At 38.7% G+C, this 24,177-nt stretch overlaps 1 protein-coding gene across 4 annotated transcripts in view; it reads left to right on the top strand.

Moving 5' to 3' along the window:
* Nucleotides 1-24,177, top strand: part of SMG7 (SMG7 nonsense mediated mRNA decay factor) — a 66,625-nt gene that overhangs the window by 12,158 nt on the left and 30,290 nt on the right. For all 4 annotated transcript variants that reach the window (XM_057426961.1, XM_057426963.1, XM_057426962.1 and 1 more), the window contains exons 2-13: nt 8,412-8,443; nt 9,601-9,718; nt 10,725-10,857; nt 13,759-13,930; nt 14,765-14,836; nt 15,868-16,018; nt 16,363-16,498; nt 18,586-18,748; nt 19,881-20,037; nt 22,854-22,924; nt 23,260-23,320; nt 23,997-24,116. In XM_057426961.1, coding sequence (XP_057282944.1) covers nt 8,412-8,443; nt 9,601-9,718; nt 10,725-10,857; nt 13,759-13,930; nt 14,765-14,836; nt 15,868-16,018; nt 16,363-16,498; nt 18,586-18,748; nt 19,881-20,037; nt 22,854-22,924; nt 23,260-23,320; nt 23,997-24,116 — 1,386 coding nt within the window. The remainder of the gene's footprint in view (nt 1-8,411; nt 8,444-9,600; nt 9,719-10,724; nt 10,858-13,758; nt 13,931-14,764; nt 14,837-15,867; nt 16,019-16,362; nt 16,499-18,585; nt 18,749-19,880; nt 20,038-22,853; nt 22,925-23,259; nt 23,321-23,996; nt 24,117-24,177) is intronic.

A 24,177-nucleotide genomic window follows, 5' to 3' on the forward strand; every position in this document is an offset into this window, starting at 1 on the left:
GCCGTTGAATTGAATACTGCCCCTGGGAGATCTCACACAATGTCCAGGAAGGGTTAGCATCTGCTACCTGACCTTAGCTGATCTGCCTTCTGCAAGGCTGACTTAAACAGCATAACTTTCTGAAACTGATTTCATGATGTCCATTTGAAGCTGATCTTCATGCTCAGATTTCTGCATTTTCCATAATTCTGGACATGGTTTTCATAATGCAGAAGCTGTTAAAAAAATTAAATAATGATTACTTATTTTAACATCTATTGTCTGCAGTTTCCAGTCCTTGACACAGGTGAAATTTTTACCAAGTCAGGAACTCTAAGGTAACAAATGAGTACTGGTGTTACTATGTATTTATCACAACTGAAACCTGATACTGTGTGCGCTCAAATCAGGGTGGATTTGAAAGAGCAAAAGATAGTGGTACTACAAGGACATAATTTGTTGTTTGTAGGTTTTCTGTTTTTTTTTTTTCCTTTTTTTTTGTTTGGTTTTGTTCAGAAAGTAATTCTGTTGCTTTTCCTTGCTCAATCTCAAAACCTGGTGGGAATTGCCATGGGAAGTAAGGTAGTTCAGCTACAGAGCTCTCACATTCTGCCTGGCACTGTAGTCGTAAGACCTAATACCCCTTCTGTGTGCTTACCAGAAGTTACTTGTGGGTAGTGAGTGAGCAGAGGTGTCTGATTTTTCTCTGAGATCTTTTTAAAGGAGTGGATTGCTAATCTTCTGAGTAGATTGGAAGGCGATTCTGAAGAAGTTTTGTGTCCTCACACCTTTACGATTGCTTTAGTTTAAAAAAAAATAGCTTGTCCGACAGATGGTACAAAGATTAAGGAAATAGATAATGTATTCTATCTTGAACCTTTTGCCTTTGACTTGTTCTCAGGTCAGCTGCAAAGCTGATGCACTGTTGGTCACTGCAGTACACGTATTACTCGATGGATGCTGATAAACAGACTGAGTATTCTGTAAGAGCATTTGTTTGTCGACTGTTATTAGAGACTTTCTTTTAAAGGTATTCTTCAACATAGATAGCCATGTTGTGATGTACTATGCATTATTAATTATCAATTCATTATTTGCTGAGCATGCTTTATTTTTTAATAGTTATTAATACTTTATATATATTTCTTTGTTTTGTTTTTGTTTAGTTCTTTGGTAATTAACTCTTAATTTTTCTATACTGAAAACACTGTCAGGGTTACCTGTGGAGCTACACGGTCAGCTTCTGGAAGGTAAAGGAGGTAAAGGTGACTGGAGATTTTGTGCTTTTCTTTCATGGGCAGCATCCTTTTAGAAGTTAGTTTTCTTCCTTACAGCTCCAGTAAAATTCCAAGTAACTAGTATGTCAAGATGGAAAGTTAAAGAACACTGTAGTCAATATTTTTAAAATACAAACCAGTGACTATGAAAAATGCAGCTGAGCTTTCCTGAGCTAGTCTTAACGCTGTACATTTATTCCAGTCTAATTTTGTTTGAATTTAAATGTATTAGGTATTTAAAGGCTACTCTCCTGACTTAAATTTTATAACTCTGTGGAATAGACAGAGGCATATTGTTGATTCTGAATGACTGCCTGTGGGGCATTTAACTCAGGTTTGCAACACTGCTCTTCTAACAAAGCTCAGACTTGATCCTGTGCTTGACATGAGTTCTAGGCTACACCAAGAGGGAGAGCAGGGACTTGGGTGGAGACAGTTGAATGCTGAGCAGGGTAGGAGCCTTGTTTTTCCCTTCATGTAGATTAAACCTGGAGCGTAAGCACATCTGAAATTCCCTAGGGATAACTTTTTTCTGTTGGACACATTGTTTTCTAAAAATATGAAGACAAAGGAACTGACTTCTGTGAAACTGAAGGAAAAAAGAAAAGTTTGAATGCAGCTGACTGCAAGCATACTTTTACTCCTCTCCAGGGAGGAAGATTGTCAGTTCTGATCAAACTTGGGAAGAGTTGGTTTTGGTGGTTGTTTTTTGATAAAGGTGATTATTATGACTTGCTTCTGATAGAGCCGGGACTAGGAGAAAGAGGTAAGATGGGGTTAAAAAGAAAAAAAAAAATCCTATTCTGTGTCCCCACTTCTCACCATCACGCCATTCCTTGCGGAGGGAGTTTGTATTCAGGTGGTGATTGCTTTGCTTTAGCATCTTGCAGAGCAGTATTTTTTTTTATTTGCAGTTTTACACTGATGCTGAATTAATTGTTTGTGTGGCTTTGATCTATGGCTGCAAGATATCTGATAAAGTCACTGGTCAAAGAAATCAGCTCTACCCTGTTTTCAGCTGCGTGTTACAGGAATAGTAAGCTTTAAACTAGTTAGCACTTAAAATTGACAATAAGGTTGTACTGTTGGAGGTATCTTTTGTTGCCGTATCTGTGAAGAATGTCCTTTCAGTGTAAAAAGCACATGAAGCATTTAACTCTGACTTATGGCCTGAAAATCCCTTGCTAGGTCATTGAGAGCTGACATCACCAAAACCTGCCTGCTCCCAAAGCAAGTGATTTCAGTACTTTATAAAAACTATAGTCATTTAAATTAGGTAGCAACACTTGCAAATTCGGAACATTAGAAACTTCCTCCATAAAGATAAAGATGTGTAAAAAATCCTTGTTATACAGTATATATCTGATGCACAAGTAGGTAGTGTCTGTATACAAATAAGTAAAATATATATTGGACTCCCTATACTACTGCAAAATCTTGACTGCATCCAGTTACCCTTTCAGGAAAAGATACATGAGGCTGTAACTGGAGCTGCTGTCTGAAGCCTGATATATTTAGGTGATGTTGTATTAATAGGTAAAGGAATATCAAAGATGAAGTTTATCCACAAATTCCCTGCTACTGTTATTCAGGTACAAAAATCTGAGTTTGTACATAATCCTGAGGTTGCTGTGACAGTATTTCCCTTTGACAGGTCATAGTTAGAGATACAGTTGCTGTCTACAGAATAGTTCTGGGAAGTCAGTTATTTCTGTATCTTTCAAAATCCTTTAGCAAAGTGTAACAGCTGTAAAGGATTAGTGCCCAGTGAGTCTCTAAAAACTGCTAATAAAGCTTTATATTTTAGCAAGCGTTAGTGGTTACTCTTAGGAATGGAAGGAAGAATGCTTATTTCCCACAAAACTGTCAATCACTAAATAATTTTGCTCAGCACTGAATTTGAGATGTGAATGCTGGAGTCTTGGGTACAGTGTTTAGGGGCTTCTGAGCAACCCAACTCTCCTGTAAATCTGCTGTAAAACATTAAGTGCCCATGCTGATAGTGTTTTCTACAGCTTTCCCCTGCCTTGAATTGACATGGGCATGCTTTAAGACAAACAAAATAACACCCAGACCACTTGAAAACACTGAGGTATTAAGCCATTAGAAATTTTTGGTGAAGTTAACTATTATTTTGAGCAAAATCTAAAATAGTAGTTGCTGGGTATTGCTTTGGAGTTCCTTCTAGGTATGAGCCTTGCCTTGTATTGGAATGATTAAAATAGAATAATAATTTAAGTATAGGCAGTGTTGATTTTCCTTTTAGTAGGCTAGCATAGAAAATTTACCTTCCCAACCCAAAAAGAAAGATTTCCTACATTTATTTTATACACATTCTGCATCTTATTCTCTTTCAGAAAAAGGAAAATTTTCCAGTAGTGCTCTTGGTGAGCTTTTGGATCAGTCACCACCTGCTAAGACTTGATAGGCTGTGGGCACTTTTTGTTGTGGTACAGTTTCTGCATGTACCTCCAGGAAAGAGAAGTGCAGGAATACATATTCCTGCCTGGAGTGAAACTACCCTGACCTGACCATTTAATATGTTTTTTAGTTTGTAGAGTATTCACAGAACAAGTGATTGCATTCTGATTGCTTTTATAAGCCCAGTTGCCTGGACTCATTACCCATTTTAGTGCTGTAAATCCTCAATTCCTTATCTGGGCTTTTGTGTTACTGAGATTGGATAAGGGAACTGATACAGATGCTGATTCTTCAGGGCTGCTAGGGGAAAACCAAGTGAAGTTCTCCTTTAGGCATGGTAGAAAGCAGAGTGTCCTGGTTTTGTGTTGGGGATTTTGGTGGTGGTGGTGTTTTTTTGGGTGTTGGGTTTGTGGTGTTGTGTGGTGGTTTGGTTTGGTTTTGTTTGTTTGGGTTTTTGTGTGGGGGTGTTTTTTGGTTTGTTGTTTGTTTGTTTGTTGTTTGTTGTTGTTTGGTTGGTTTTGTTTGTTTGGGGTTTTTTGTTTTATTTTGTTTTTGTTTTGTGTGAGGTCTGGGTTTTTTCTACAGTTTTTTTAGATTGTGCCTGGCTTATCCTTGCTGTGTAAATACAAGGAGTGTGGTGTGACATTTGACTTTGACCTGTTGGACTTTCAGAAATAGTGGGTGTTAGCTGAGTAACACAAGACTGCCGCTTTAAAAACTTGGGCTTAATTTTATTTGCTTTTCTATGCTTGATCATGTGCCTTGTTAACAAAACTGTGCTTCTGTAGAGCTAACATTGCCCTCTTACAGAGGCAGCTAGGTGTGCTGTGGGCAACAGAGGGGCCTTAAGCTGGAGTTTTAGAAAAAACTTCTGGACTATCGCTGAGCAATAGAATAGTTAACCAGTGAGGTTGTATGATCTTTCCTTGTAGGATTTTAAAAGCAAATTAAGCAAACTTGTTCTAGTGTAAAAGGATAGGTCAGATTATATGAACTTTTGATGTACCTTTCGGTCTCTCAGTGTGATGGTTTGAACACTTGAAAATGTATATGGGAGAGAAATCACTGTATTTGTGGGGTTTCCTTTCTGTAATGTTTACCAGCCTGAGGGGAACAACTTATTTTCTTTTTCTGCTTAGGGAAAATCTAATTGATGAAGAATGGTAAAAAACTTGAAAATGGAAAAACAAAACACATCTGTCTTTTCTTCCTCTGTTAAATCTGATGGCTCATTCAGGCTAAATGTAGTGTCTGACTTCCCCTTACAGCAGAACAGGACTTATATATACTGCCAGGTTCTTAAGAGAGGAAAAGTTACCTTTGCAGTCTGTGGGTACTTAAATTTTAATATAACTTATGCCTTCAGAACTTCAAAAGAAAGTCCTGACTGCTGTGGTTTAAAGTTTTGAAGCTTTTCAAGTATTTGAATAAAATGAAAATTCCTTTAGCTGTCAAAGTGTTTTACTGAGTTGAGTGGAAGGCTTTTGTGTTTGAGTTTCAGGTTTGATTAAAGGACAGGGCTGAATATATATTTGGTTAGGAAATTCTAAAGAGTAGCTATCATGATATATCAAGGTGATACATCGTCTAATGGAGATTCTTGAAATACAATTGTTTTTAAACTATGGTTGGTGCTTATTTGAATTTGGATGAACGAATTCAGAGAACTTGAAGACTGAACTGCTGAGTCCAACTGGGCAAGAAGGTTCTTGAGAATATTTTTAAAATGATAAAATATGTAACTAAGTTGTACCAAGTTTGCTGGCAGGCCACATATTTTTGCATCACAATGAGTAATTCTAGTGCAAATTCAATATTAGGTGGAGCAAGAAAATTTACGGACTAGAAGGCTTTTAAAAAGATGCTTTACAGTATAAGGAGCCATTTGTACTGTCAGCAACTCTTGCTGTTATCAGTGAACTCCGGTTTGTGACCATTAGGAGTCTTTCAGCACCACCCAAAGCTCTTCGTAAAGTCTGTTCAAGGAACAGGCAATGCATATTTTTTCTTCAAGATGCTAATATTTTGCCACTGATGCAGAGCAAGTTTGGTACCCAGGCTGTCGTCTCTTATCCTGGGTTAGCTGTGCTAGATGCAGCTGTTTTAAATAGAAATTGGTTTTAGGTGGAAATGAGAAACAGAGCATGCTAATATTAGACATACTTTACTAATTCCTTTGGTCTCTAGGAAGCATTGAAATAACTTACATTAAGGGGATTTTAAATAAAATATATATAAGTGATAATCCCCGTAGTACAGCTTGTTGCAAGCTTGTAAAAAGCAGTTTGCTTTATGGCTGGTGAAGAGATTGTGACTAAAGGCTCTCATTCTGTAAGCCCATGAGTATTCCCTTCCAAAACAGGTGTTCCAAAAAAACCCCAAAACATCTTGGTAAAAGTTCAGGTCCAGCCATATTGTTAGGGGTATGCGTTTACAGAGCATCTGTCAGCAGTTGCATTAATGTAGGTGTTGAGGTGTCATGTAAATTCTCCGGGTAGAAGCTAGTCAGAGCTTTGAAGAAGGCTTTTTTAGTGGTGCTGTCTGTACTCCCCCCTTTAAAGAGTAACATAGTGGAAGGTAGTTCTGCACAAGTAATTTTCAGAGAAGCAGTTCTTGGCTTTTAAAGGGCAGAGTCTTCTTGCCTGGAGGAGAATTTTGGGTTTGTGTTTGCTGGAGCAGTACCGCATGTCTTGCTCATGCTGAGCCTCTTGGTAGGATTCAAGGCTTTGGCAATGCAGATCATGTTCTTGGCTCAAAGAAGTTTGCACAACTGGCAGATATTTAAAGTGTGAGCCAAACAGTACTAACTTGGCTGGCTGCTCAGAAAAGAGAGACTTCAGCACCTGAGCAAGTCAACTTTTCCTTCTGAGCAGTGGCATTTCTAGCTGCCAAGTCGTAGCATCGCAGAATTGGCCCAGCTTTGTGCTTGACTAGACTTGGTCAGTGTACTACAGGATTCCGATGTGCAGCATGCAGAGAAGATTGCTGTTCTTTATTGGCTTTACTTTGCTGGGGGGGGGAAACATCTGCTCTTTCCCATCCTGCCACCTGTAGCAGTGGGTAGGGGGCATTGCTTAGGCGCCTTTCATTATCTCCGTGTGGATGAAGCAGAAGTATTTCTTGGGCTTTCAGCTTTCTTGTGACACAATATCTAAATCTTTCCTTGTTTTTGTATCAGTAATTATAGGTTATCTCTAATGGTGTTCCCTATTGTTAGGAGTTGAAAAAAAATTGTAGTAACACCTTCTTGAAAGAAGTAAACAAAAAGAAGTTATCTTTAAATAGATTAAATTTGTGAAGCAGGTGAATAATATACAGATTTACTTCTGGCAACAGTTAAGATCTTAATTAAAGCTCTTGGAGAATCCCGCTGCTTCTTGCATGGTACACTGTGGTGATTATGCTCACTATGGTGAGTTACTTTAGATAATTATTGCTTTTAATAAAACAAAATTTTTTGAAGGTATTTGCCAGTATACATCTTCCTAGTGAAATGATGACACTATTACAACATGTTTTAATCCTGATGTAGGTCTCAAAACCTTCCCTGTAACTTGTGGCCAGTAGATAGAACCTAGAACAACCTGAAAAACTATTTTTATAATCACAACTTCCCATTGGCAAAAGAAAGTAGATGCTTCTTTCTGAAGCCTCTTTAGGGATTAGGTGGTGCTTTTTCCTGGCTCTCCATTCTTTCCCAAGCTGGCATCTGACTTTTATGTTAGTCACAGTGCAACTTCCATCTTTTTGCTGAGGGAGGCAGGTGGAATTGGATATTTCATATGCTAGGAGAATTCCATGACTGGTATGGAAAGCTTGCACTCTTTGCAAACATATGTAAACATTTAAATGTAGCTAAAGGAAGGGGATATATTCCAAAACCCAGCCAAACCAGGCAGCCTTGTGCCCCCTCTGCCTCTGCCTGCCCTGTGTTAATACTGCATTGGTCAAACAGGCCAGCAGTGCTGCCCTTCAATTTTTATGTACTGCTGACACAGTGCTTAACCGTAGCATCTCAATTGCCTGCTTCATCCAGACATTGATGACCATTTGTAAATAGTTTTTGTGGGCTGTGTCCTGGTTTTCCTCTATTTGAGAAACTATTTGCAGCCTTTACCAGCAGTGGGGATTTGTAGAGGATGTTCAGCAAAGAAGTGATAGATGGTCTGTGGTTGCCATTCTTTCTGTATGTTTTGTATGGTCATGGAAACCTGATCAAACTATGACTTTAGGGAGGCAGCTCAATGAAAGAGAGGTAATTGAGAACGACAGTCTTCTTATCACCTCTCCAAAAGCTAGTTCAGCATGAAGGGGCAGGAGGGCTGATGGGAGTTTGCTTTGCTCTGTGTTGGCTATTGCATTTCATGTGTGACAAAGTTAATATGAAATTCTCAGTTACAGGTAAGCAGGTATCACTGATGTTGGCAGGACACTGCTGCTATGTAGAGCTTAAAACATAGTATAAGTGTTTTAGTTTATATTTTTTTCTGAAAGAGATTTAGGCTAAGTAGAGAAAAGTGAACAGTTGACTTTTGTGATGGTATGAATTGAAAGCAGTCATATTGTAATTCAAATCCATACTGCATGGGGTAAACTCTGGCAGTGTAGGTTGTAGGCAGCCTCTACAGACCTGGTCCTACTTTATCTACTCACTGTTGAATGAATGTGTTTTAGCATAATTCGGTTCTTTTGGTTGGTCTGTTTCTAATTTAGTGTTTTATTGCTTTCTTACAGGCAGGCAGAAGTTCTGAAGGCTGACATGACAGGTAATTGCCTTTATTATACATTTGATCTAGCTGCTAATACTCGATTCCTGTTCCTTATGTTTTTTGTTCCTCAGAATTCTCTGTATCTAAAATGTATGTATTTTTAAAGTTGACTTTGGGTGTTTTAAAGCATTTGGAGATTGAGATCAAGCTACACCTCTTTTCCCAGAGACTCCTGTCCTCACTACCACAGGAACTGGTGTATTTGGGATCAGCAAGGGTCTGGATGGTTTTGAGAAACCTGGTGATGGAAATGTTGATCTGAACACTACCACATGTGTTATGAAAATGCAGCCCGTAGATGTTATGAAATTGTACAAGCTATGTTTTAAGCTGTGTTTATAGGAAATGGTTTATATTAATATTAATGTATCAGCCACACAGTGCAAGCATCTAGCATAAAGTACATCTAGCACAGCTATGCTTACCACCTGTGGTAGCAGGTTGGTTTAGTCCCTGTAGGACCATGAAGTGCTTCGATCTGTCTAACCCAGCAGGAGTGGCTACATTATTGGCAGAAGGGTTTCCCTGGGGTGTGAAGCCCATCCCTTATACTCCCACAGCTCCAGCTCAAGTGATTTTACAAGGCATAGGAAATTCAACTTCGTTACTTGAGATAGCAAGGAGCAGTGTTTGCATTCACCCTCAGTGACGGAAGGCAGATGGCTACCAAAGAGAAAATGGCAAGCATGCAGCAGGACTTGCCCACAGTGTTCTAAATACCAACAGCACTGGCTCCTATTTGGCATCCCTTGATGGATTTCTTCTCAGAGATTTATTATTTTTTTTCAGGCTATCCTGGAAATTTTTCTAAAGAAGTTCTGCAGTTCAGTGACTTACAGAGAATCACCTCCTTCTATCTCTTTTGGTTTTTTTTTGTGGAGCTTTCCTGTTCTGTTTTTTTTTCTTCCAACTTGCCAGCTGCTGCCTTTGGTCATGCTTTGTCCTGGTTTTGTAGGAGACTGGTCAGTCAATCCCCAACCCATATGTAGTTCTTGTATTTCACTATTCTGATGAATCTGTGATAAAAGTGGTTATTTGGCACTGGATATCTTACACTGTGCTATGTTCTTTCATTTGGTAGGTGAGTGAAAAAATCAGAGTAACTCTGTAAACTTGAGTATTACAAAAACTGTTGTGTCCTTTTTGTTGCTCAGATTCAAAGCTGGGTCCAGCAGAAGTCTGGACATCCAGACAAGCTCTACAGGACTTATATCAGAAAATGCTAGTGACCGATTTGGAATATGCTTTAGATAAAAAAGTGGAGCAGGACCTGTAAGTACCTCAATAAATTTGTATGTAATTATATGTAGGATATGTAATCTGGGCAGATGAGCAGGAAACCCTGAGACTTCCAGGAAAGTATTTGTATCCTATGGAATGGCTGTCTTAATTTGTTTTAAAATGAGAGCTGTGCTGTGGGCAAAACATGAGAATCCACTGCAGATTTGATGAAGAACATTCGGTAAGTTAGATTTTATTTCTGGTAATTTAGTAGCAGCCGTCTCATGCAGGAGTGGGTTTTGGTGGGCCAGATGGAAGGGAGAACACTAAGAAACATACATCTTCTGTGCTGTCAGGGAAGGGCTGAAGTTTCTGGAGTTTCCAGAAAGGAGGAAATTTGCATAATGTAATCACCTGGAGCTTTGAGCAAGGTCCAACAGGAGCTAAAGACCATCATTTTAAACCCTCTGAGGTAGGGCTGAGCAGAAGGACAGGTATCAGGAGAGAACTTTAGGGGATGCTCATGGCACATTAAGAGTCGGGGAAGATCCTGCTAGGTGTTCTCCATGCCCTCAGTCCATTCCTTGTGATTTAAGATGCAGACATAGGTTGTAACAGGCTTAGTTAAGAGAAGCATGCAGTTCTTACAGCACTGAGAAGCAAGATGAGTAGTCTGGCTGAGTTGTCCTGCCCATGTCTTCAGTTACTGAGTGATTTTTTTTTAACCCTGGTTTCTACACCCCACATCCTTTCTACACCAAATATGCCTGTTTTTAGGGAGGGAGTGCTATGCTGTGTAAAACGGAACAATTGCAAGCAAATCTTAACGGTGTTACAGAGTTAGCTATATTGTATGAGGATCTGTTTCCCTAGTTAACAGAGGTGAGGAAAGGTAGTTCTTCTGCACTTAACATTTGGAATCTGAATGTTGCCTGGATTTGAATATTCTTCATTTCCGTGTCTGATGCTATGTAATTAAACAGTTCTTGCTTGTTGCTTATGCCATATGTATAAGACACTTCCAGAGTAAAAAGTAAAATGCTTCTCTTGTTTTCAGTTGGAATCATGCCTTTAAAAATCAGATCACGACGCTACAGGGTCAGGCGAAAAATAGAGCAAATCCAAATCGGAGTGAAGTTCAGGCAAACCTTTCTCTGTTCTTAGAGGCAGCTAGTGGCTTCTACACACAGGTGAGTTGCAAAAAGTTTGTTGGCTATGGTATATTTGCACAGCCTGGAAGCAAATGTGCCTTGTGTTACTTGTGTGGGTCCTTTACAAAACTTTGCTGTCAGACCTCTTTTGCCATTCCAGTAATTGCTTATTAGAGATGAGCTCCAATACCATACTAGCATGTCATCTCTTTAAGGAAAGGCAGGAGTGTTAGGTTTAGGTAGGTAAAATCTCTTCTTTTCCCTTAGCGTAGGAAACTGTTGCTATACTGGATCAAGCAGTATATCTTAGTAACGCTGGTGCTCTCAGTAAAACATGTCTACAAAGCTGGTGATGTGCTTTCTTTCCTTCAGCAGCAGCATCAACTTCATCTGATACTTGAATCTGGTGTTTGTCTCATTGCTCCATGTAAATATAGGAACAACTTAAGTTCTGTTCTAATAGAAACTGCTGTAAAGCCTAAGACTCACTGCTTTGGTTAGAATCAAAGGTCCCTTTAGCAGCAGATTTTTGTCTCTTACAGTAGTCTGCTGTAGTTGCTCAAAGTGAACATGAAGCAGCAGGAAAATGTAGAACAAAACCTCCTTGTTCTAGCTTCTTGTTTTCTGGCTGTACATTTGTTGCCTTCTTGAGCTAGCTTATTTCTGAATTGTTTAGCTATTAGGAGGTCTAGCCTTCATTGACACTCTAGTCCCTTTTGAAGAAATTTAATCTGGATTCTGCAGTGATCTGTGGTGAAGAATTATGTATTTTAATTGTAAATTCTAAGAATTACAATGACACAACTGCAAGCCCAGTAAACTTGCTAATTGATGATTTCATAGTACTCTTGGTTTTTTTTTTTCTTGGTATTGCTCTAGAAATTCCCCTTCACCTTCTCATTCTTACATACGAATTTCTGGGCCATTGTCATAATTCTTTTTCATTTTGAAAAATGTTATACTTCCCCTATGTAGCAAAGAATAAGCAAAGGTAATCAGTTTTGTTCTTGATTTCAGTTATTTAAGAACAAAAATATGTGCAGAATTTGAAAAATGCAGATGCACTGAGGATGTGTGATGGCTTAATGTTTTGTGCTTTATTTGTCCCTTTCTTGCAACTCCTAAACAACATTGATGAGCATTGAGTTAATATTTTCCAAGAACTGTTTTCTGAATAATACCTAACTTAATGCCCACCACAGTTGTACATTTAACTGCGGTGGTTGTCCCAGGTGTATTATTTAGCATCTGCAGCATGCAATATTTTTCTGGCTTTTTGATTGAGACTCCCAGGCTTACATGCACATCTTCAGTCTTAATTCTGTGATGTCTTAATTACATAGAGTTGCAAACTTCAGTAACATTTACTGCTGAATCCCATATCTCAAGTAGTGCTCTGACTAGACTTTGTCATGGCTAGTTTGCACTGTCTTCAGGTTACAACATGCACAGTAGGCCATTCTTGCTGTATCAATTCCTAGTTTGATTCTGAACATCTGCAAGGCAACCCCATTCTCCCACCCCCCAGAATCTGTGTGATTATCTTCCTTTCCCCTTCCCCCCACCCGCAGCATTGTGTTTTGGAAAGTTTCTTATTTGTAGCAGTCAGTTTGACAGGCTGTGTTATGGTTGCCAAGAGTTTTCTACTCTCTCCACTGTTTGTCTTGCAAAAACCTTGTTTTTCCCTTCATTGTATCAGGAAATTTTCTTTCTGTGTATGACACCACAGACTGAGTCGTCTTTCTTTGTTTGCTGTGATGTTAATCGTCCCATTTTTAGTCTAAAGATGTGGCTCAGGCAAGATACCTGCTCTCCGACTGTGAAGCATGTGTAAATGATGCCTTTGAAAGAGAGCATGAATTCTCCTAATTCACCATGTTGGAAGATGTCAAGTTTCTCTCTTATCCACCTTTCATCTGTGAAGTCTTTCTTTGAGATAAAAGAGTAAAAGTGGAGGGAGGTGTAACACAAATCTTTTTCTGCAGCAAGCAAAAGAACTGTGTTGCATATGTAGCCGCTGATGGAGTGGAGTGCACATCTCTGTCAGCCCTGGGCTTTCTATATGGGTTTAGCTGGAAGTGGAACTCTGCTGCAGGTCTATTTTATTTGGAGAATATGTTCCCAGCTGAGAGAAAGTCTGTCAATTCTCACTTACATTTTTAACGCTGCAGCACAGTGGAGCAATACTTTTAATCGCCATGTGGTTACTGTTACTTTGCAGAGTATTTGCCAGAGTCCATTAAGAAATTAAAAAACATGAATTAGAATGTCAAAGTTCAGGTTTTCCTTTAATCAGCTTTTCAGATATTTGACCAAGTAGTTGATGCCTTGTTCTTTGAAAGAGTCTCACTGTTAGCTTAGCACAAATATTTATTTACAAGCCTGCTGCTGAACTGTTAGCCACTATTGCCTTGCCTACAAACTTGGTTTTATTCTGGCTTCTCTTTAAAGTCTGTCAGGACAGTCCTGTTTCTTATGTTGGAACAAGCTACTTTGGAGGTTGATTGGTATTCCTTTCTATTATTTTCAGAGAATGGTGTTGCTTCATCAAGGTATAAAAAAAAAGACTGTTCCTCTTGAATGTCCTGTTTAAAAATCCCAGCAAACCAAACAAATCCCAACAAGATTTGTACTGATGCATGCTTGGTAATTTAAGTGTCATGGGAATTGCATTGCTTACTCGTTTGAGATACACAGCTATTTCTTACAGAAAAGAAGTAAAACACTTTGTGTTTCTGGGCAGAATAATGCAGCATGAGGTTCAATGCCTTCAATATGGAGAATGTAAATTAAAGTCTCACTTTTAAGTAACTCAGGCTTGTTCACTTCAAATATACTTAGTTAATCCATGCCTCTAATAAATGCTCTGTTTTATCAATTGTTTCAGTGCCTTGCTGATTAATGTCTCTACCTGCTACTAAACTGGACCTGTTTTTCTAGTTATTACAGGAATTGTGCACAGTTTTTAATGTAGACTTGCCATGTCGTGTAAAGTCTTCCCAGCTGGGAATCATTAGCAATAAGCAGACGCACACCAGCGCCATAGTCAAGCCGCAGTCTAGCTCATGCTCTTACATCTGCCAGCACTGCCTTGTTCACCTTGGAGATATTGGTGAGTTTTTGAAGGAAAAAGAGGTGGGACATTGCATACAGACCTCACTTAGAGGGGTCTGTACATGCCATGGGCAGCTGCTGGACCAAGTGTGCTCCAAGATGAGTAGCTTATAGGTAATTGTATGTTTGATGGTTGCTGCACGAGGAAAGGTCTGGAAAGTAATGCTGTTAGATTTCTCTAATACATGTTACATATTAACACATAGCGACAGTCAAAACTAGTTTTCTAGCGATTTGCTAGAATCTGTCTTTTAGCATGCTAATCATGTTAGAGCTGGTAGGCATAGTGAAATGTTGAAACCTGTAACAGTTACAAAAGCTTGTTGCAGCAGGCTAGCATACTTCTCCATTTCAGAACATTACTCTTGAAACTTTTAGAAAATCAACGGTTAGAAATCTAGCCTTTCATAAACGAGGTTTCTTTTTTATGTAAGTTCAACAGGTTTATTTCATTGTTGATTAGAGTAGAATTATGTGTTGTAGAAAGTTCTCTTTTCTCAGGAATCTGCAGTTGCTTTTGGAACAACCTAAAAGTAGATCTAGTTGCTGATTTTGCAAAGAAGTATGAAAAATATCTGTAGCTCTCTGGATGTGTTGCTGTTGGCACAGCGTCTTTCTACATAGGAACTTATAAGATGTGACATAGGATCTGAGGAAAAACAACCACTTCACAATTCAGCGAGTTGAATCTTCATGCTATTTGGTGTAATTGTATGTTCTGACATATTTCTAAAATAATAATGAAATGTTCTTTAGGTAAATTGGTTATATTAAAGTAAGTGCAGGAGAGTTGAATTTTATGCCTCAACTTGGTCTTTCTTTCTTTGCTCAGCTCGCTATAGGAATCAGACCAGCCAGGCAGAGTCTTACTACAGACATGCAGCTCAGCTTGTCCCATCTAATGGTGAGTCTGGGATACCTTTTAGGTTCATAATTCCGAAGGAAGATGGGGTACTGCTTTTCTCGTGTGGTAGTTGGAAACTTGGTGCAACAAAGCCTTACCCGTTGATAACTCATTTGTACAATAGTTGTTTGCTTGATCTGTGTCACTTTTCTTCTTTTTGTGAAGATGTAGAAACAAAGCAGATAATACACAGCTTCATTCTAAGGCTTCATTACTGCTATGTTACGCTCTCTTACATTCACACACTATAAATTACAATTAAGGAAAAAATTGTCTACCACCAGCCTTTGGGGTTTTGTTTTTTTCTTAGATTGTTTGTTCACTTTACAACTTGTAAAGGTCAGCAGCTAAAACCAGATTTTTCAGGTTGCTTATGCAAGTTAATAGCCTCTTTAGTTCAGAGATCTATTTTTTTAGCTATTGGCTTACAGTGATCCAAAATGTAGGGATGGTGAGAGAAGGATAAATCTTTTTTTGAGCCAGGCTGCTGAAACCAGTAATTCAGTTTATTAGCCAATTACATTCTAACTGAAAAATTCTTTGTATTCTAACTATAGAAATTTCTACTGTATAGGCAAAAAAAGTGAAAAACTCTTGACAGTTCACTTTGCCTAAAACTGGGCTAGGTTTTGACAGTATCTTCTTATTTAAAGGATGTGTGGTTTAAAAAAGAAAGAAACAAACAAACCCAAAACCAGGAAAAAAACCCCAAACAAAAATCTCAAATCAAAACCAAGAAAAAAAACCCACAACCCCCCAGCCCCCCCAAAAAATAGGCCACACCAAAAAACCCCCAGCAAACCAACCCAGTCCCCGCACCCCAAAACAGCTCCACTGGTGACCTATCTTCCCCCTGCTCCCCTCCCCACAAAAAAGCCCCAAACACAAAAAAACCAACCCCCAAAACCAAAACAAAAAAGAACAACCAACTCTGTTTGCTTTTCAAGAGACTCCACTTGCCCTGAAATCTGGCATGCCTCACTCCATTCACTCCATGACAACTTGATGGACAATGTCTTTTTCTCCCTTAGGTCAGCCTTATAATCAGTTGGCTATTCTAGCTTCCTCCAAAGGAGACCACTTGACCACAATTTTCTACTACTGCAGAAGCATTGCTGTGAAGTTTCCTTTCCCAGCTGCCTCCACTAACCTACAAAAAGCACTTTCTAAAGCACTGGAGAGGTAAGACTATAATGTATTGTGATCAGATAAGATGGAGAAGATTTCATCCAGATGTACCTCCCTTGCCAGAATTTATTCATATTCGGTAGCAGAAACAGAAGTTCCTCAACCCCCCATCGAGTGAGAACATCCTTACATGTATGGAACAAAGAATGGTTTGTATCTGGGATGCTTCTGAGTGTGAATAGTGAATGCAGGAAATGAAGCTTATTGTGCCAACATGACAAAGCACCTTTGCATGGACATTCCTTCTTTCTTAAATATCACAGAAAAAGTATGTAATGCTATATAGAGCTGTGTCTAATTCCAAAGACTGAAGTTGGGTATTTTTGTTCTGAATGTAGTCGTGATGAGGTGAAGACTCGATGGAGTGTGTCTGACTTCATCAAGGCGTTTATTAAATTCCATGGCCATGTGTACCTAAGTAAAAGCTTGGAGAAGCTGAGCCCTCTTCGAGAAAAGCTAGAAGAACAATTCAAGGTTAGTTCTAACAACATATTAATTAGCATATTGAGGAGAGTATTTTTAGCAGCTGACTTCTGAAATTATAGCCCAATAGTAACTTATTCACCTGCTAAAATAAAGGAAGCCCAAGTATCCAGTTATGGAAGGTTTGCGTCGCAGCTAACACTGGATTCTGAAGTCACCAGATGTTGACTTCTGCAAACAGTAGGGATTTTTCCCATTTGACATGTGGTGTGTTGTTAGTGGAGGTGCAGGAAAAATTGATGACCCTTGTTGATTCTCTGCTCTTTAACCTGGATGATTCTTGGATACTTGTGAAAAGAACTTGATTCATCTGGGAAGTTCTAGCTCAGTTGCCTAAGGAATTTTGAGAACTTTGTTTTTGGATGGTGTTCATTCACTCCCACTAGTTAAGGCTGCTTTTAATCTTCCTCAGACAGCTTGGCTCTCCTGTCAGTGGTTTGCCTTTAAAAAGTGTTCCAGTACAAGCTTAATTTGTGTATAGACAAGAACTGTTCAGAACATGTTTCCTCTGGAAAATCCAGGAGTACCTAGTAATTATATAGCCAGCTCATTAAGCTGGGCAACATAGCAAAGATTTTGAAACAAAGAGAATTCTATGAGATATTTATACAAGGTAGTACAATTTCAAAGAGGACATTATATTAACTGTTAGGTGCCTTTTGGAAACTGATCTGCTTCAGCATCTTCATTTGTGTAAATGAGCAGGTAGTATGGATATTTTCAATAGAGCAATTGGTGCTTTTCCGAATTAAAAAAGGGGAAAGTGGTCTTAGCAATATAAAGAATTACAAATGTTTTTTACAGTGTCTTTTTGCATTTTGCATTGAATTGGGCTGCTATAGCTAGGTCCAAACTGTCTTTGAAATAAATAATAAAAATAAAATCAACCCCCTAAACCCACAAAACTTGTTGTGAATTGTATTAGTTCTGACTGAGCTGCTTGAACACTTGGATATAAAGTTTTTTCAAAATTAAATAATTTTATCTCTGTGTGTGTGATGTTGGCTCTTGAGCTAGTACTGCTTTTTCCACAGTGCTTCTAATCAATAATTATGAGCATTGCTCAGGCATGTGGAACAGCAGAGCATTTTTCTGAACTGATCCAGGGTGTTAAAATAGAGTTAATTGAGCTCTGCTTTGTTGCTTAGATTACTTTTTTGTTTGTTATGCAACATAAGGCTTAATTTACTAGAGAGCAACTCTTCTGACTTAAATGGATTGAATGTGAATGTGAAATTGGCTGTGTGGTAGATAATCACTTTGTGGCTGATTTTAACTCTGAATGAGGAGGGCAGTTGTAGAGTTAGGAGTGTTCTTGATTCTGCTGCTGAGAGCCCTGCCAGTTTGAGTTGTTGGCTTCATGCCCTTACATAAAAATCAAGCTTGAACACGGAGCTCAAACCTTTTCTTAATGCTTATGCTGGTTAATCCACTTGCTGCCCTGACAGTGTCCAAAGACAAGTTGGTTGTAGTTTAGGATATGTCCTTTTTTTCACAATGCTCAAAAAACCCATCAAAGTTTCTTGTTCTGCTCTGAGAAAGGTGTTTTTTATGGCATAGTTGCTGAAAAGCATTTGTAACTAGCCTGTGCTATTTTAATCCACCATGGCATTCCATGACCCATGAAGTCAGATGTGGAATTAGTCTTTAATACATAACCACACAGTAGTTAAATTTTCCTGGGGCATTTTTTTAAAATGTCACCTTCTCCTTGCTGCTGCTTCAGCAGGTACAGTGGATATACGTGCCTTGGCAGATCTTGCAGTTGCATTGCAGTGCTGTGATTGTACATGGAAGTTGCGCTTGCTCTGAAAGAGAACCATGTCTGAGGACTGTTGATTTGTTGTGCGTATTAGTTGGTGTATAAGCAAAAACCTTGGGCTTAACAGTAGACATCTGTCCAGGTCCTCCTGGAAAGCCCAGTGCTGTGCTAATAGGGATGACTGAAAATAAAATCTAGAATATATGTTGCCTCAAGGGCAGAAGCATTAGTCAAGCAGTGAAGTAGCAACTACTAATCTTTTCAAGTGTGTGCTTTACATATATAAATAAATATAATGTTCCTGTGTCTATTACAGAGGTTGTTATTCCAAAAGGCCTTCAATTCCCAGCAGTTAGTACATATTACTGTTATCAATCTGTTTCAACTACATCACCTGCGAGACTTCAGCAATGAAACAGAGCAGCACAGCTACAGCCAGGATGAGCAGCTCTGCTGGACACAGTTACTGGCTCTCTTCAGTACGTATGAAAACTAATCGAATTTTGTGTGGGTTGTTTTTTGGTGGGGTTTTCTGGGGTTGTTTGTTTTTGTTTGTTTGGGTGGGTTTTGGGGTGGGTTTTTTTTTCATTTTTATATGGAATCCATTAGTAATTTGCTGTCAGCATCTAGCTTAGTGGTTGTGTGAGGTAAGTGATGAGACTAGACGTTATGGAAGAAAGTGAAGAGAGAAGATGGTTGCAAAGGGATCCTTTATGTCTAGCAATGCTGGCTAACATGGGATTTATGTGCCTGAAACTCAGCATCTTTTTCCTGGTTCTGAAAGAACATTTTAACTTGGGTGCAAAGTTTGATCCAGCTTGGCAGCGGGCAGTATGCCACTTGGGGAGCTGCTCCTCTGTTGGCCACAGTGCAGTTTGAGTTGCTTTGAATGGGGCTAATTCTAGTTCAGCAGAACTGAAGTTGAAGCTGAATTAGGACCTCAAGTGCGTCTGTGCTCTGGATAACATTAACTAGATAAGTGGGACAGCAGAGCATTTTAGACTCTAGCCACATAATGCATATTTCCTTAACCTAATCCAGCCTATGATCAGCTTGGCCTTGTTTGTAAACACCTAGATTTCTGAATGGCTGAACTCCAGATTCTGTTCTGGGATTGAGTCTGAAAACACCATGGTCACCATGGTGTGGTTACTGCTTCTCAGTTCATATCCTCTAACAGGCCTGAGCTGGGTGCCTGCTTGCAGAGCTAACTCAGTGGATTTGTGTACCTGCTGACTGGAGAAGTGGATAAAATGCAGGTAGATAGTTGAGTTGGTAATTTCTAATAAATAAAGAACAAATATTTTTGTAATGGGCTTGTCTCACTGGATTTTGTTAACTTAACCAAAATGATTTGTCATGACATTTGAAAAGTCGAGGGAGGAAAAATGCCAAGATTCTGCTTCATGGTAGAAAGCTCTTTATTGATAAAAAGATGTTCTGATCTCTGGTGGATTCTATAAGTAAATTGGCTGCTTTGTTCTAAGGAACTAGCTCCTAAAGATAGGATTTAATGGGTGGAATGTGTTTGGGTTATTTGGTCAACTTTAAAGTGTCATTCCTGCATTGTTTGTTTTTGTCCACCCTGTCCCCTGCATCCCCTGTTTCTAGTGTCCTTTCTTGGAGTTCTGTGCAAGTGTCCTTTACAAAATGACTCCCAGGAGGACTCTGGGGCTGCATATCCTCTTCCAGCTGTGAAGGTTTCAATGGACTGGCTGAAACTTAGACCCAGTGTTTTCCAGGAGGCAGTGGTTGATGAAAGACGGTAGTGAGTGTTAATCTTTCTTTTGATACATTTATTTGTATCAAAATGTATTTATTTGATACATTTAATTGTATAAATTAATAATAACTGATGATAAACAAATTAGTAATGGGAAAAATGATCATATAACTTACTGTTACAGACATCGAAATGATAGAAAGTAGATGTGCTAAAAAATCAATAAAACATGAGATTTGTGGAGTACATGAGCAAATTCAATGTTTTAATTAGCTTTAGGTTTGCATGTAACTTTAAAATCAGAGGGATCTACTTTATGATGTCTGACTTGAGCTTAACTAACGAGTGTAGCTTTAGTCTAATCTGTTGTAATGATTTCTCTGATTTATTGAGGTAGGTAGCAGGAGAATACTTCCATTAATTTCATACATTAAGCCATCTCTTGGGCAGTACTGGAACCTGGTTTTGCTGGCTCCTCATCCATGAATTAATTTAGTAAAGGACATCTTTAAATGTCAACATAGACATTACTGTTCTGGACTGTTACTCTGATTTTTCACTTCTGCTTCTAATCTTATAAATTTAGGCTTAAATATTTCAGAACTTGTCAACTTTTTCTATAGCCTGTTAACTTTTCATGTATTATAGCAATTCAGTAAAGTATTTCTAACTTGAAAGATGTTTCTTCAGATTGGAGTGACTGTTACTGACATAGTTGGATGAGTATTTTTCCTGTGATGGCCACTATAAGGAAAAGAGTGCAAAACTAGCTGGCTTAGCTGATCTTGTGCAGTGTGCCACAGTGGTTTCAGCTCTCTTGGCAGTGTGTGCTGTAAGATGCTATTCTAGCTCAAGGCTCACATTTGCTGTACATTGACGTATGCGAAGCACAGGTCCCTATAACTTCACCTTACTAAATGAGTAATAAGACTCCCTGAAATGTGGGCAAATCCTAAAACCCTGGAGCTTTGGGAACTTCAATTTCAGAGTTCCTGAAGGCAAGATAAGGAAAACAGGAGTTCACAAATTGTTCTGAGATGGTAATAAGTATTACTGTATGCATATTCTCAAGGAAGACTTTATATCAGTTTTTTAACAGGAAAGATAATTACTTGATTCAAAGTAGTCCTTGCAGAGAGGAGATGCAGGCAGTAATTTATGCAGTATCAAAATGAATCTTCAGGTGTGAATGTATATTTTTTTTTTTTAGTTAGCCGGAGTAGGTTCTAACAGCTGTAAAATCATAGGTGAACTTGAAAGATAGGTACTACTAAGATTTGTCAAAATGGGCATTAGTAGCCATTGCCTTTGTTGGCTCTTAAAAGATCCGTTAGTCTTCCCCATTATTTGTGAGGGTGAGGGTTTTTTTTATTTCTATTGGAAGATCCGAAGAGAAGTAATTCTTTGCAGACTGCACAAACACACACAGCTTTATTGGCTTCTCTTTAATAACCTTATGTCTGTTTTCTATTGAAAAGTCTTCCTTACTCTGAGTAATGTAATTGTGCTCTTGGTTCAAGAAATAATCCTTAGACCTTCTTAAACTTTCACTTCTCCCCGCTATTCTTATCATTTTCCTGTGGATACTTAATCCTACCCCAAACTGAACAAGCCTCTGAAATAGGAAGTAAACATGTTTACCTAGAAAAGTAGATGAATTTGAAAGCAAGGACTGAGGACAGAAATGACTGTATTGATACTAGTGTGTTGTCTTTGGAAATGAGTTTTGCAAACCTGCTCTGTGGAAGCCACAGCAGGTCTAGGTTTTCATGTGTGTCACCATGTCACTCTTCTTTAGGAATCTTTTATTATGGAATCGCATTACTTCAAATACTGTACAGGAAGGCTGCAATTCACTGTAGGTTGCAACAGACTTGCACTGTCCTTTTCTTCCTTCTCCTGTTCCTTGTCAGTCATGGAAAGGAGCTATTGCTTAGTGGAGTGTAGAGAATAAGCATAAACATAATGACTGCAGTCTCTGCGATGGTGCAAGAAGGTAGATGATCTCAGGCTTTCAGGTGCACGTTGAATTCTCCAATCCAGGTACTGGATGGTGACGCACAGACTTGCTGTGGGAGGACAGATTCATTTCACTAACACTGAGCACAGTGAGCCCCTTCCTAAAATAGTTTTTTGTTGCCTCCATGGGCTTTTGGTGCCCATCACTAAAGCACAAGGAGCTTTTAAAAAATAGAAGGCAGCCTCTTGGTGGCAGTTAAATATTAATCACCTATGCAGTGATCGTTGTGATTTTTAAATTGCTTGCTCCAGGGCCTTTGGAAAGAATTTCCAGTCATTTCTTGTACTGGCATTGCCACTGCAAGGCAGGGAGACTGCCAGTTAACCTCTAGTTTAATGGTCTTACTCAGTGCAGCCCTTACTTAGACCTTCTTTCCTTTCTGGTAACTGTTCCAGTGCTACAGTATAGTGTTTGTGTTCACAGAACAGAAGTAATTCTGAACTGCTGTATCTTGATCAATTGTTTTGTTTCCCACTGATTAATTTACTGTGCCTTGAGAGTAGTCTGCTTTGGGCTGGAGAACATGAATTGCAAACAGGTGCTCTGAATGTTTGCTCATGCAACAGGTTCGTCTAATTAAATTCATAGCAGGCTTTCTAACTTGCTGAATAATGAAAACTATGCTGCGAGAGCCTTAGTAACTTTAGATTTGATTTATAAAAATATTCTTTCAAGAAAGTAATCTATTCCCTAACACTTGAGAGAAACTTTACTTTTTCTTGGAAATCAAAAGATAAATAGAAGTTGTGACTGTAATGGAGTTCAATGTTTCCTTGGAAAGGCGAATAGTTTCTGTGTTTTGTAGTTTTTACTTATGGTTTGTCTGTTTTCTGATTTGTAGCATATGGCCCTGGCTGATTTCACTTCTAAACAGCTTCCAGCCTCATGAAGAAGATCTATCCAGTAATAATGGTAAAGACACTTCTAGTCTGTGCTGTAAAGAACTGGGAACAAATCACATTTTTTCTGATGGTGTGGGGAACTGCATTTGAAGAGCAAACAAGGAAGCTAGTTGCCTTCTAGTATTAGTGCATATGAATACTTTGCAAATGCTGCTTTCTTGTGCTGAGCAGACTTTGCTCTACTTTGTTGTTCCTGAGCTCCTCAAATTGCAGGGTGGACCAGTACAATTAAGCATGTTAATAAAAAGCTTTACTATGTATAGTGACCTTGCTGAGGTATCTACTTAGGATACTGTACTCAATGCTTTCATGCTTTCTTTATGCTGTTTACTCTCTATTTGTTAGCAACCCCCCTTCCAGAAGAATTTGAATTGCAAGGATTCTTGGCTCTGAGGCCCTCATTCAGGTGGGTGACAGCTGAAGGGAGACTGTACTTTTGCTGTTGTTACTACTTTGGTAGACATTGACATGTTCTCTACAGTGTCTTATTTACGGATATTTACAACAGTATGGATTGAAGTAGGTATCTTTTCAAAACAACTGTAACAGACTATGTAGAAAAACTAAGGAAAGTCATAGGCTAAAACTTTTTTTGTTTTCTTTTGCTCATGACATTTTTGGTTTTCTTCTGTAGTCTTCAGACTAGTAAATTGAAAGAGAAAAATGTAAGAAGTGAGGATAGGAATACTTTTATATGAAAACTGGTTGATATGTTTTTATTTTATTATTTTTTACTGTTTTTAACTGTATCCCTGTACCTAACATCATGCACAAAAGCTGACTAAGTATTAGACTTTTTTCTCACTCAGCTATTACTTATTTGATTTTCACACAGATGAGCCTTTGGCCTTTTGTTTAAAAAAAACAAAACTCAAGCACCATACCTCTTTAATGTAGATGCATCTTACCAGAAGAGAATTGTGTCTGTAAATCAGACATGTAACAGTCATGTTTAGAATAGCATCTGGTCGAATTTCAGAGTTTATAATAAAGTAATGCTGACCAGTTGTGTTTCTAAAGAAATAAGGTGTTGCAGAGTAATTGTGTAATTAATATTATTCTCTCTTCTATGTCAATTCTAGGAACTTGGATTTTTCCAAAGGTCACCAGGCAATTACAGGAGATAAGGAAGGGCAACAGCGTCGGATACGGCAACAGCGTCTGATCTTCACAGGCAAATGGATTGCTGATAACCAGCCAAGGTAATTGCAGGTAGCTTCTCTGTGTTTCGCTTGCTGCTGTAATGCAGGTAATGCAGGTGCT

This window comes from Pezoporus wallicus, unplaced genomic scaffold (genome assembly GCF_028554395.1).
Source record: "Pezoporus wallicus isolate ANWC-B61680 ecotype Strahan unplaced genomic scaffold, APGP_CSIRO_Pwel_v1 scaffold_7107, whole genome shotgun sequence".
NCBI classification, from domain to species: Eukaryota; Metazoa; Chordata; class Aves; order Psittaciformes; family Psittacidae; genus Pezoporus; species Pezoporus wallicus.